At 39.4% G+C, this 13,013-nt stretch overlaps 1 protein-coding gene across 1 annotated transcript; it reads right to left on the bottom strand.

Moving 5' to 3' along the window:
• Positions 1-4,760: 4,760 nt before the first annotated feature.
• On the bottom strand, positions 4,761-12,320 carry LOC127410747 (apoptosis regulatory protein Siva-like). The gene is made up of 4 exons (XM_051645965.1): positions 12,084-12,320; positions 7,421-7,621; positions 6,877-7,030; positions 4,761-4,988 (listed from the first exon to the last, which is right to left on the bottom strand). The coding sequence occupies exons 1-4, from the start codon at positions 12,202-12,204 to the stop codon at positions 4,940-4,942; spliced, it is 525 nt and encodes a 174-aa protein (XP_051501925.1). The 5' UTR covers positions 12,205-12,320; the 3' UTR covers positions 4,761-4,939.
• Positions 12,321-13,013: the final 693 nt, after the last annotated feature.

Genomic DNA, 13,013 nt, shown 5'->3' with positions numbered 1-13,013 from the left:
ATAAAAAGTGCCCCGCTGTGACAGTACCATGGTACAGTGATGGTAATACTGCAGTATTGTGATATGTACCAATGGTATTTACATTTGGTACTCAAACATGGATGGTTCTTTTTGAAAGCCTACTTTTTGAGATGGAAAAAGTGTTTACCTGCCATGCAGAGTCGTTCACAAGCTGCACACGCAGGTGTCCAATGGTTTGTTCTGTACTGTATGTCCTAAAGTATTCTGTTAAACCAGGGGTCTTCAGCCATTATCAGGACAAGGACCCCTTGATATGTAGAGAGATGGAGCAGGGACCCCCATTGCATATTGTCTGAAAATTGAGTGTTGCATTTTATGCCTAAAAACATGTATGGTACCATATTATTGCATGTACATATTTTATGATGTTTACATTGCAAAGCCATTAAATTAATCCTTTGTTCCTCACACCCCCTCCAAAAAAAACTTCTATAAGGTTACTGATAGGCCTATACTTGGAGTCTTCATCTCATGTTAGTGATCGATTATACATACGTTTCAAAATTACTGTTAATTTCTGTAGGGGTAAAACTTTGTAATGAGGAAACAAATGACTGTATGCACCTTTAATTATGTTGATTTGACAGTCACTGTCAGTGTAGCCTATGGCAGCTTGATAATCTCAGCTGTAACTATATATTTAGCCATATGACATACACATCTTTCTTAGGCTATTGTTCTGAAAGCAAAAAGCAACTAATACAAGAAACTGTCGGCTGACATTCACACACTGCGCAAAGCAGACGTGTTTACTTGCGCAACCCTCGGGTGCAGGGGCGTGTCCAGGATTTTTTTTCACGGGGTGGCTAGAGTAGATTAAGAGGTGGCAACCAGCAATGTCGTCTGACCGAGGGGGGTAGGGGGGCGGGGGAGGTGGTCAGATGACATAACTGGTTTCCATTGTGTTGTCATGTACCACGCGCGACACGAACGGTTTAAACCGTTGTGCACTGTCTCCAATACGCAAGCGGGGTCCGAGTTGGGGTGGCTAGCCCCTGCATGGGCGATGGGCTAATTTCGTCAAACTTTAACAATGTTTCGCATTCCGTTTAGTTCATAAGTAAATAAAACGGGATGCATGAATATGAGGAAGATTTACTGCAAGAGGAAGATTTGGCATGCAGGTTCGAGGGGCTTCAGAATGTGGATGGACTAAAATAAATGCTCCTCTCACCGAGGCGATCGTGTGTTCTGAGATTACTACCGGTCCTTGAATAACGTATAACGTGCGAGTAAGGGCAGCCGGTGGAGTTTCTGGTGCCCTACCCATGTGTAATATGCATATAGGGAGCGGTGGTACTGCCTCTCGCTCACGTGCGAGTGATTAGTACGAGTGCCAGTAATTTGCGGACCCCCTGCAGCACCACCGCGGACCCCCTGTTGAAGACCCTTGCGGCTAAACGGTTAGAGAAACCGCTTCACATAACACGATCCGTACGGGAGCCATTCGAATGATTTCCGATTAAACCGCGAACCGGTTCGGACAGTTTCGCCAAGCCGTTTGAGCAATTAAAGGAATATTCCGGGTTCAGTACAAGTTAAGCTCAGTCAACAGCATTTGTGTCATAATATTGATCACCACAAAAATTAATTTCGACTCGTCCCTCCTTTTCTATAAAAAAGCACAAATGTGTGTTCCAGTGAGACACTTACAATGGAAGTCAATGGGATCCATTTTTGGAGGGTTTAAAGGCAGAAATGTGACGCTTATAATTTTATAAAAGCACTTACATTAATACTACTGTTAAAACTTGCATATTATATGAGCTGTAAAGTTGTTTAAATTGTCGTTTTAGGGTTTATGGCGTTGTCATCATGGCAATGAATTTGTAAAATTGGATATAACATCATTTTAATAAACATACCTATAATATCTCCCTCTTCAGCTTCACTCAACACCCCAAAACCATGTTAATATGGTACTTTTTGGTGCGTTTTTGTTAAAGGATCCTATATACTTTGTAACAAGATTATATATGCAGATATCCCTTAATTGTTTAATAAAAGGCTATTACTTTTGCTACAGATACAGTTAGTGATTCGCAAAAAACCCAAGCCTACACTGATAGCACACGTACATCACTCAGACATCAATTTGATGTGTGGATGACATATTTTTTATGTTGTTTGCTCATATGCAATTCATCTGTAAGATGTTAATAAATATGTCTCGGATGTTAATGAGACATTCAGCAGATCTCTTTGAGATCGTTTGTAAATCTGATGTTTTTAAGACGTTTAGCAGATGTTCATTAGATTGTGATGCTGTCCAGATGAAATGCTCTTAAACAGACATCTTAGAGATGTACGTGTGCTATCTGGGATAAGCAATGTGCTAAAAACACCGACTAACATCTCCTTTTGTGTTCCACAGAAGACAGAAAGTCATATGGGTTTCAAACAACATGAAGGTGATGACAGAATGTTCATTTTTTGGGATAACTATTCCTTTAAAAAAAAGCACATACAATTATGTCAAAAAATGATACTTGTTTTTTGACTCATGAAAATTATGACACAAAGTGACTTCACCATAAGGGCGTCTTTCATGATAGCATTTATTAGTAACTCCAGACCGAGCATCACGCTGTCTTGTGTTGTATATGAGCTCATGGAGGAGTAGAGGAGGTGTTTGTCCGCACTGCTGTCACCCCTTCACTTCAACGCACGTGTATTTATAGCATTTACATCAGCGAGGCAGGACTGTCTGTGTACAGCTGTTTCCGTACTAATTGGGGGTGGAAACGGAGCCACACGTCTGGACTTTAGTCCGTCCAGGAGTCAGCGGGACCCGTCGTGCCATCAGGGGCCCCTGGCATGTGGCGCAGGGAAAAATGAGCCGCCTCGGAAGTCGCGGCTGTGACCTTTTACAGTAAAATGCTTATGACAAAACGGCCCAACAGCTGCACAGACCACAAACAAAAGCTCATCACCATATACGTGAAGGGAGAGAGAGAGAGGGGTACAAATCAGATGAAATGCTTTTGGCAACATATTAATACACAACATGATCTTATCACAGGAATAGTTCAGCCTAAAATGAAAGTTCTGGCATCAAACACTCACCCTCACGCAGTGTTGAGTGTAATCTGATTAGAAAGTAATTACTGTAATCTAATTACTTTTTAGTCAAAAAGTAGTGTAATGCAGTACATTTAAAATTCTTGTAACCAGATTACAGTTACTTATGGTTAATCTGGTTACAATATTAGAGAGGTAATTTAAAGTGGATTACTTTTTTGGGCACAACTGACCCAACACTGCCCTCGTGTTGTTTGAAACGCATATGACATGAGACACCAAAGGAATAAATATTTTTAAGAATACTTCCATATAATGAAAGTGAATGAGGACGATGGTGCGATCAAGCTCAAACGATAAAGCACTAGAACAGTATCACAAAAATAGTCTCATACAAGTCATTTAGACTACATTTATTATACTTGTCGAAGCGCTCAAAACAAACAGAGCAATTTTCATAGCGCAACAGATACACAGTGCTTCTAGTTTTCGAGAATATCAACCTATGAACGGCTTACTTATAGTTGTCTCTGCATATTAAGCTGGGATAGTTAGTATTTTAACACAGAGTTACATGAGCTTTAACGGTCATTCAAATGGTCCCATAAATACATTTGAAAAAACACAGGAATGAAAAACGTTAAAGATTTCCACTTTTCAATATTAACCCTTGTGCGACCTTCAGGACATTTGTGTCTTTATCATTTTGTCTGTGTTAATGCCAATGCTAATTTTGCCAGAGGTGTGTATTTTTGGGGGAACATTTGATATTTCAACCTCAGTTCCTATAATACATCTATAATACACTGTGTACACACAATAGTTACACTCAGGACCTTCAGGACAAAAATGTCCCCATTGAAACCCATTAAAACTGTAATAATTGATCCCAGTGCCATTAAAGCATAAAATCATGAATTCTATGATATTGTGATTTAATTCCAGAATCCTGGCTTCAAAATGTACATTTTTAATATTTTCCACCAGATGGCGCCATTTTTCTCATGTTTAGCCTATGGAGCAAATACAAGCTTTTCCCCTATTCTCTGTTTGCTGTATTATAGAGCACTGCAGGACAACTGAATAAACAATGCAGCTAAAATTGTGTGTTTTGTATGTGTGTATTGAGAAATGTGTGTAAAAAAACAACAATGGCATTATGTAAACAAACTGGCATTTAAAGGGTTAAAATCCTGAAAATGAATGAATATTTGGTAGTTATGATCTGGACTGATGTTGGTTAAAAAAAAACTAAGTCAGTGAAAGTGGAAAATAATATTAATATATAACATTTTTATGGCAGTTTTTTTTACATGGACATTTTTGTCCTCTAAGGACCTCTAAGTTTGTTTTTGTTTTTTTATCCGACACTGCACAAAAAATAATAATGCATCACTAACATATCCCAGACTGTGATAATTAGCCTATTAATTACCATAATGTAGTGATGAGAGTGTGATATGCAATTCTAGCACACAAGTGTCACAGGTTGGAAAAAGCTCCCCTCACTGTACTTTTGCTACAAAACAGTCTCCTAGCAATAAGGTGAGCAAAAAATAATTTGTTTGAATTAATAGCTAACTTCTGATAATTAATAACTGATAACTAATTTCAAACAGCAGACACCAAATGATCCTCAAATGCTAACGCCCTTCACTAAACACAAAAGTTTTGGATTCTGTTTTCAATATGCAAAAAAAAGAGCTAGACAATTCGGATTTGATCAAGGTATTTATTTCAACAACTATAGGAGTATTTACACAAGTGAAGAGTATGAAACAATGCAAGCGTATATAAAATAGTCATCTCATTTACATTTCATTGGTAATGAATTAAAATCATGTCTCGCATAATTCTCAATGTCGTCTCGGCAGTCATCCATCAATGAACGCCGATATCAGGACGAGCAGTTCAAGCAGAGGACTCTGTCGTAACGTTCACTATAACTGTGAACAGATAAACATATGCATGATGGTTCAGAAGCATTCAGAGCACAAGAGACACGGATTGACAAAACATGTCAAAGTTTTGTACCTGTACTTTTAACACTTTCACATTTGTTAGTATAATGTTTAGTGAGCAAGTCCAAAAATTGTATTCAATGCCAACTAGATGAAAGCATGTAAAAGACTGATAGCAGACAGGGAGGTGGTTTTGGAAAATCATTTGTAAGTTTTATTTTATTTTTTTGTTAGAAATGAACAATTTCAGGGGGTCTGGGTATCTCAGCGAGTATTGACGCTAACTATCACACCTGGAGTCGCGAGTTCGATTCCAGGGTGTGCCGAGTGACTCCAGCCAGGTCTCCTAAGCAACCAAATTGGCCCGGTTGCTAGGGAGGGTAGAGTCACATGGGGTAACCTCCTCGTGGTCGTGATTAGTGGTTCTCGCTCTCAATGGGGCGTGTGGTAAGTTGTGTGTGGATCGCGGAGAGTAGCATGAGCCTCCACATGCTGTGAGTCTCCGCGGTGTCATGCACAACGAGTCACGTGATAAGATGCACGGATTGACGGTCTCAGAAGCGGAGGCAACTGAGACTTGTCCTCTGCCACCCGGATTGAGGTAACCGCGCCACCACGAGGACCTAAGTAGCGGGAATTGGGCATTCCAAAAATTGGGGAGAAAAAGGGGATTAAATAAATAAATAAATAAATAAAGAACAATTTCAATAATGAGCGAGTACACCATCAACCCATCTTTCACACCATGTTTTTGCCGTACCTTGATTCACTATGGTAAATCTACAATAGAGATTTTTATTTAGAGCTGTCGGGATGGACTTGGAGCGAAATCGCAGGCATACGTCATTCGTCCTTGCTTGTTTACGTCATCTCAGAAAGAATGTCCGGCTGTGGCGTGACTTGCGCGAGTGTCGGGGAAGCGAGTGGAACAGCTGTTCACTCTCCTCCTGAAATCACTCTCCTCATGGATTTAACTGTTTTTAACTGTTTGGTGAAGTTGTTTACCTGCTTTAATCAGTGGCAGATTTAGGTATGGGCGACATGGGCAGCCACCCGGGGCAGCATCTTGCTGGGGGGGGGTTCGCCCAGGGCGCCATAACAGATAGAACCGCCACTGGCTGTAACGCGCGAGTATATTTTCTGGTAGGGTTGTTATGCTTTAATGAATCGAATGTGTACAGATCACAATGCGTTTATAAGTTCCTGTTACATGTTTACTAATATTCATGACTTTGAAGTATTTTATAACATTGCTGCAGTCTGAGATTCCTAAAATGTGTGTTTCTAAGTATGTGTGTGCCGCTGTTTTCTTAAGCTTATTTATTTATTTTTTTTATCAGTCAGAGAAATGCAAAAGTTGAAAGAATATATATATATATATTTTTTTTTCTTTTTTTGCCTGACAAAGACCTAATGGTCTAAACGTTGCAAGCCAATAAATTATTTTGAGCAATAAATCAGTGTACAGACTCTTGCCATTTTATTCCTTTAAACAGATCCCCATGAATGTATGCTCGTCTCAAGATGTTTATGAATAATATACTTTATATTCATTTGTTGAGCATGTAACCAACTCTGCTATAACTTCCAAATAAGCGATTAAACCTTTTATTGTGATTGCATATTTCTGCAAATTATTTTCATGCTCAATAACGTATTTCATCATTATTAAATCCTCATTTTGTGTTTTTAATATTACAGTGTTATTGTTTGCAGTGTATAGACCTACTATTGTAGTATTACGGTTCACTTGCATTCTCCACTGAGGCTGTAGATTGTAAGTAACTCTGTAAGTAACTTGCAGTTTCATGCTTCAACAGCTAGAGGGCCAAACGTTACATAGTGTAGCTTTACATGTAGCATGTTCACTCACTCTGTAACCGTGCATAATGAGCAGCAGTGGTTGAAGCAGCTGTTGCACTGCTGGGTGCATGCGGTACACGCAGGACGCTCACACTGCGTGCATGGCTGCCTCGAACCGGAGACCCTCTGACATACACAACACGTTGTAGGAGCTGCTGACGAACCTGAACACACATGCAGACAAGAGTTATGACACAGTTCATGGCAGACGCTGCAGGAAGTGACATCACAAAGACAGGCTAGTTAGATGCCATGAACTACTAAGGCCATTTAAAAGTATTCTGGAGACAATTTATTTGCAAACAACATTTTAGAGGAGCTTTTATATAGTTCCTCAAGTTGCTTTGGGTGAAAGAGTCTGCTAAATGAATAAAATACTGAGCCGGGGTTTACAAGCACCAAATACACTCAGAAAGCAATTAGTTTTGATTTTAAAACAAGTGAAAAGATTCTTTATCAGCACCATGAGACACTACAGATATAATGTGCATTTTTACAATCACTGCATGAAGACACCAGCTGACCCCGATAGAAGTGATCTCTTATAGAATTACCCAAAACAGCGTTCGTCTTCTTCAATCTTCCATCCGAGCCGATGAGCGTCTGTCCTTTGAGCAGCCTCTGATGTCCGGAGACAGATGTTACAGTGGTGTGATCGGACACTTTAACACCCGATACAGTCTCGTCTCCGTCCACATTCCAGATTCGGCTCATCACAGCTTTAGTTCCATTGAAGAGCAGGTTTTTGGTCTTTTCTGATTAAAAAAAAATAAAAAATACAGAAAATGTGTGACTGGAAAGACTGATAGTTTAAAAAAAATAGATTTACAGAATGTTGATTCTCAATGTGAATCTTGATCATATTCCAGAGGTTTTCAATGGGGTTCAGTTCTGGAGATTGGGCTGGCCATGACAGGGTCTTGATCCAGTGGTCCTCCATTCACATCTTGAATGACTTGACTGTGTGGCATGGAGCATTGTCCTGCTGGAAAAACCAATCGTCAGAGTTGGGGAACATTGGCAGAGCAGAAGGAAGCAAGTTTTCTTCCAGGATATCCTTGTATGTGGCTTCATGCATCCTTCACAAAGACGAATCTGTCCAATTCCAGCCTTGCCGAAGCACCCCCAGATCATCACCGATCCTCCACCTGGTCATCTAATGGTTAGACGGAGACCTGTAGAGGCCTTAAAGCCACATTGTCTCGCACCCACTGTGAAATTTTGTGGAGGTTCGGTGATGATCTGGGGGTGTTTCAACAAGGCTGGAATTGGGCAGATTCATCTTTGTGAAGGACGCATGAATCAAGCCACATACAAGGATATCCTGGAAGAAAACTTACTTCCTTCTGCTCTGACAGTGTTCCCCAACTCTGAGGATTGTTTTTTCCAGCAGGACAATGCTCCATGCCACACAGTCAGGTCAATCAAGGTGTGGATGGAGGAGAGCCGGATCAAGACCGTCATGGCCAGCCCAATCAGACCTGAACCCCATTAAAACCTCTGGAATGTGATCATGAGGAAGATGGATGGACACAAGCCATCAAACAAAGCCAAGATGCTTGAATTTTTGCACTGGGAGTTAGGGCTGCTCGATTATGGCAGAAATCATAATCACGATTATTTTGGTCAATACTGAGATCACGATTATTTAACACGATTACTCACCGACACGGAAACATCACGCATTTATTGGGAGGAGTATATTGTCATATGATCATTATTTTACGTTACGTATGGTAGACAAATATAGAAAAGCCTCCATCGCCATCATTAACAGTAGGGGTGCTCTCACTTCTATGGAATGAGATCTACCATGTACAATAAAGGCTATACATTATCTGCATTTTGCCGGAATACTGAAATGTATTTGACCATTCAGGAACGCATTAGCACGAGCATGCTCAGCACACACACACACGCCGCCTGTCAACCAAACTACGTGCTCATGATTACTTTCAACAGTAGAATAAGAACTTTCTAATAAGTGACACAGGCCTAGGCTATCACAATTATAGCTGGTTAGTTTTTCGTTATTGACGTTTTAATCAGTCTGCTTGTCCGTTCGGGCAAGTAAAATTCTCTCACTTGCCCCTTCAAAAATCCACTTGTCCCGGACAAGCGTTAATGTCGAGCCCTGATTAAATATTGTATTCAGCATTCTCCGATAACAATTGTTTCTTCTGCAGTATAGCTCCTAAAGTAAATGTACATTGTTTTAAAAGAGTTTTAGATATTTATATTGGAAAACAAGCCAAAAAAAGACTAAATCAAAATAAAGTTATTTTCCCCCAGTGTATAATGCGCCAAGACTCTCACCTTTATGTTCACTTCAATCCATCTTTAACTCACAAAAAACAAACTTTTATTTTCCCCTCCCCAATGTGGAATGCCCAATTCCCAATGCGCTCCAAGTCCTCGTGGTGGCGTAGTGACTCGCCTTAATCCGGGTGGCGGAGGACGAATCTCAGTCGCCTCCGCGTCTGAGACGTCAATCCGCACATCTTATCACCTGACTTGTTGTGCGCGTTACCGTGGAGACGTAGCGCGGAGGCTCATGCTACTCCGCGATCCAAGCACAACTCACCACGTGCCCCACCGAGAGCGAGAACCACATTATAGCGACCACGAGGAGGTTACCCCATGTGACTCTACCCTCCCTAGCAACCGGGCCAATTTGGTTGCTTAGGAGACCTGGCTGGAGTCACTCAGCACGCCCTGGATTCGAACTCGCGACTCCAGGGGTGCTAGTCAGCGTCAATACTCACTGAGATACCCAGGCCCCACAAACTCTCTCTTCTTAAGAGCTGCACATCACCAATTTCCTTCATAAGATACACATAGTGAACAAGACACATTATGATTCACTACATAGCAAGCAATCACGTTATAATCTAGCTGCAGCAAACACGTGCGAGTGACGAGTGTCCCCATGCCAGCATGTGCATTAGCAGAGAGAAGATTCAAACTCTTCCCCGGTCACTTAACGCAACTCAGTGCTGACCGCACAGAGAAATGCCAGTTTCAGAGTTTATTTGCATAACCCGCTTCCTTATTATTTGAACTTTAATAAAGGATGCTTTAAAGGTAAAACGCTGGGGCGTTTCATTGTGAAATGGAATGCGGCACAATAATGGTTTTCTCGATTATCTTGCTTTCATAATCGTTGGAAGCCAAAATCACAATTGAAAATAAAATTCGATTAATCGCCCAGCCCTACCAGGAGTGGCATAAAGTCACCCATCAGCAATGTGAAAGACTGGTAGAGATGATGCCAACATGCATGAAAGCTGTGATTGAAAATCAGGGTTATTCCAGCAAATACTGATTTCTGAACTCTTCCTAAGTTAAAACATTAGTATTGTGTTGTTTAAAATGAATATGAACTTGTTTTCTTTGCATTATTCGAGGTCTGAAAACACGGCATCTTTTTTGTTATTTTGACCAGTTTTCATTTTCTGCAAATAAATGCTCTAAATGACAATATTTTTATTTGGCATTTGGGAGAAACGTTGTCAGTACTTTATAGAATAAAACAAAAATGTTCATTTTACTCGAACACATACCTATAAATAGTAAATCCAGAGAAACTGATAATTATGCAGTGGTCTCTTAGTTTTTTCCAGAGCTGTATGCATGCAATATATATATATATATATATAAACCAGATTAAGTTTATTAATACGGAATAAAACGAAATCTTTTGGCATGGATTTCTGCTGATAACCGATAGTTCCAAAAACCAACTAATCGGTAAAAATCAATATATCAGTCTACCTCTAAAAGCTTCCAATAACTAAATGTTTAGTCAATGCAATGTTTCAGGAGCAAAACTAGACCTAACGCCACATGATCAGGGCTCATTATTGTTTACTGGACTAATCAGCACCTAAAACTCATCAACAACTCAATGCAATGACTAATAATTTGAGTCAAGTGAATTTCTGAACGTTACAGAGAACACAGATTTCATTTGTGAAAGGTAGTGGTTTTGTTGGGGAATTGTGAACGAATTAAATCAACAAGCAGACTGAAGACAAAAACCCACAACACAGCAGTTACAGCTAAAATTTACTTCACACACAAACACCTGAAACCGGTCTTATTTGACTAAACGGGTTTAAAAACTACTTTGTTTGCAAATACACCAGTTTACAGAAATTGAAACGTTAATGGGCATTAATTGGGCCATACACAGCCATGCATCATTTTACATTAAACTGATTTCTACATTTTAATCCATTTAAACTCATTTCCACTGTAGCAGAATTCAATAAGCAGTCCACAGAACACAGATTCTATTTAGCCTGCTTGCAATAATCAATAATGTCCTATGATTATTTAACACTAATACAAAGGCGATACGTAACAATTATTGATCATGTGTATTAATTATATTGATTATAAACAAGATGAGTGGTATAAAGTGGTAGTTAAAAGGAATATTCCAGTTTCAATACAAGTTAATCTCAATCGACAGCATTTGTGGCATAATGTTGATTACCACATAAATTAATTTCGACTCGTTCCTCCTTTTCTATAAAAAAGCACAAATGTGTGTTCCAGTGAGACACTTACAATGGAAGTCAATGGGGCCAATTTTTGGAGGCTTAGAAGGCAGAAATGTGACGCTTATAATTTTATAAAAGCACTTACATTAATTCTACTGTTAAAACTCGTGTATTATTTGAGCTGTAAAGTTGTTTAAATCATCGGTTAATGGTTGTCATTACGTCGTCATGGCAACGAAGTTGCAAAATTGTCTAACTTTCCACAGATGTGGTTACTAAGTGATTTTATGACAGTAAAATCATGTTAACACACATATTGTTTATGTCTTGTGTCTATACTTTTGAAACAGTGAGTATTTTAATGTTTACAGATTGACCCCATTGACTTCCATTGTAAGTGTCTCACTGGAACACACATTTGTGCTTTTATAAAGAAAAGGAGGGACGAGTCAAAATTAATTTTTGTGGTAATCAACATTATGATACAAATACTGTCGATTGATCTTAACTTGTATTGAACCCAAAATATTCCTTTAAGTAAATTGATTATAAAAAGACATTTTTAATTACAGCGATTACATCGTGCACTTCGAACACATCAAAAAGACAGACAAGTGATTATTAATTAAACAGGCGATTGCTAAAACTACTAGTATTGCTTGAAACGTTAATACTGTCGGTGATTGTAGTAAAATTATTGAAATCTCACCGTAAATATCTTGTTTGTATTTGAGTCCAAACACTCCATAGTTACTCATCTCTTTCTGCCCAACATGAACTTTATACTGAGAGGAGAAAGTCTCGCTGAATGGATACGAGCGTTTAGGCATTTTAAAAAACGACAGAGTAGGAAAAAAATCAACTACTACAACGACAAAGGCGAAAAAACAAAAACAAACCGCGCCACATAAAACACATGCGTCCGGTTCGCGCTTTAAGAAGTCTAATTCTCCTGCATCCTGATCAGCGGCGGACAGACACGAGCACGCGATTACCGCCACCTGCTGTTCAGTGTGAGTATTACAACAATTGCCGCATCACCCTCAAGCATTGATATTGATGGGTTATTGATTTATTTTCTCCCCTTAACTCTTGTGCATCAATTTAAAAAAGTTACTCAGAAGTCCATAGAAGACAAAAACATCAGTCCCGATCATAACTACCAAATATTCATTCATTTTCAGGATTTTAACCCTTTAAATGCCAGTTTGTTTCCATGATGCCACTGTTGCTTTTCACATACACACACACACACACACACACACACATTTCTCAATACACACATACAGAACACACTCTGACATCCATACCAACACACACACACACACAATTTTAGCTGCAACATTTATTCAGTTGTCCTGCAGTGCTCTATAATACAGCAAACAGAGAATAGGGGAAAAGGATGTATTTGTGCCATAGGCTAAACATGAGAAAAATGGCGCCATCTGGTGGAAAATATTAAAAATGTAAATTCTGAAGCCAGGGCTCTGGAATGAAAGCATAATATCATAGAACTCATGATTTTATGCTTTAATGGCACTGGGATCAAATATTGCAGTTTTAATGGGTTTCAATGGGGACATTTTTGTCCTGAAGGTCCTGAGTGTAACTATTTTGTGTACACAGTGTATTATAGATG

The sequence above is a fragment of the Myxocyprinus asiaticus genome, chromosome 20 (genome assembly GCF_019703515.2).
Source record: "Myxocyprinus asiaticus isolate MX2 ecotype Aquarium Trade chromosome 20, UBuf_Myxa_2, whole genome shotgun sequence".
NCBI lineage: Eukaryota > Metazoa > Chordata > Actinopteri > Cypriniformes > Catostomidae > Myxocyprinus > Myxocyprinus asiaticus.
Note: the sequence above shows the minus strand (reverse complement) of the source record. Positions and strands in the feature narration are given on the sequence as shown.

What these genes read in the sequence shown, in the direction of transcription:
- LOC127410747 (XM_051645965.1), bottom strand. Translation starts at nt 12,204, where the DNA reads ATGCCTAAACGCTCGTATCCATTCAGCGAGACTTTCTCCTCTCAGTAT. An exon ending in ATACAAACAAGATATTTACG is followed by an intron (nt 7,622 to 12,083) that starts GTGAGATTTCAA and finishes TTTTTTAATCAG; the next exon opens with AAAAGACCAAAAACCTGCTC. An exon ending in GAAGACGAACGCTGTTTTGG is followed by an intron (nt 7,031 to 7,420) that starts GTAATTCTATAA and finishes ATGTGTGTTCAG; the next exon opens with GTTCGTCAGCAGCTCCTACA.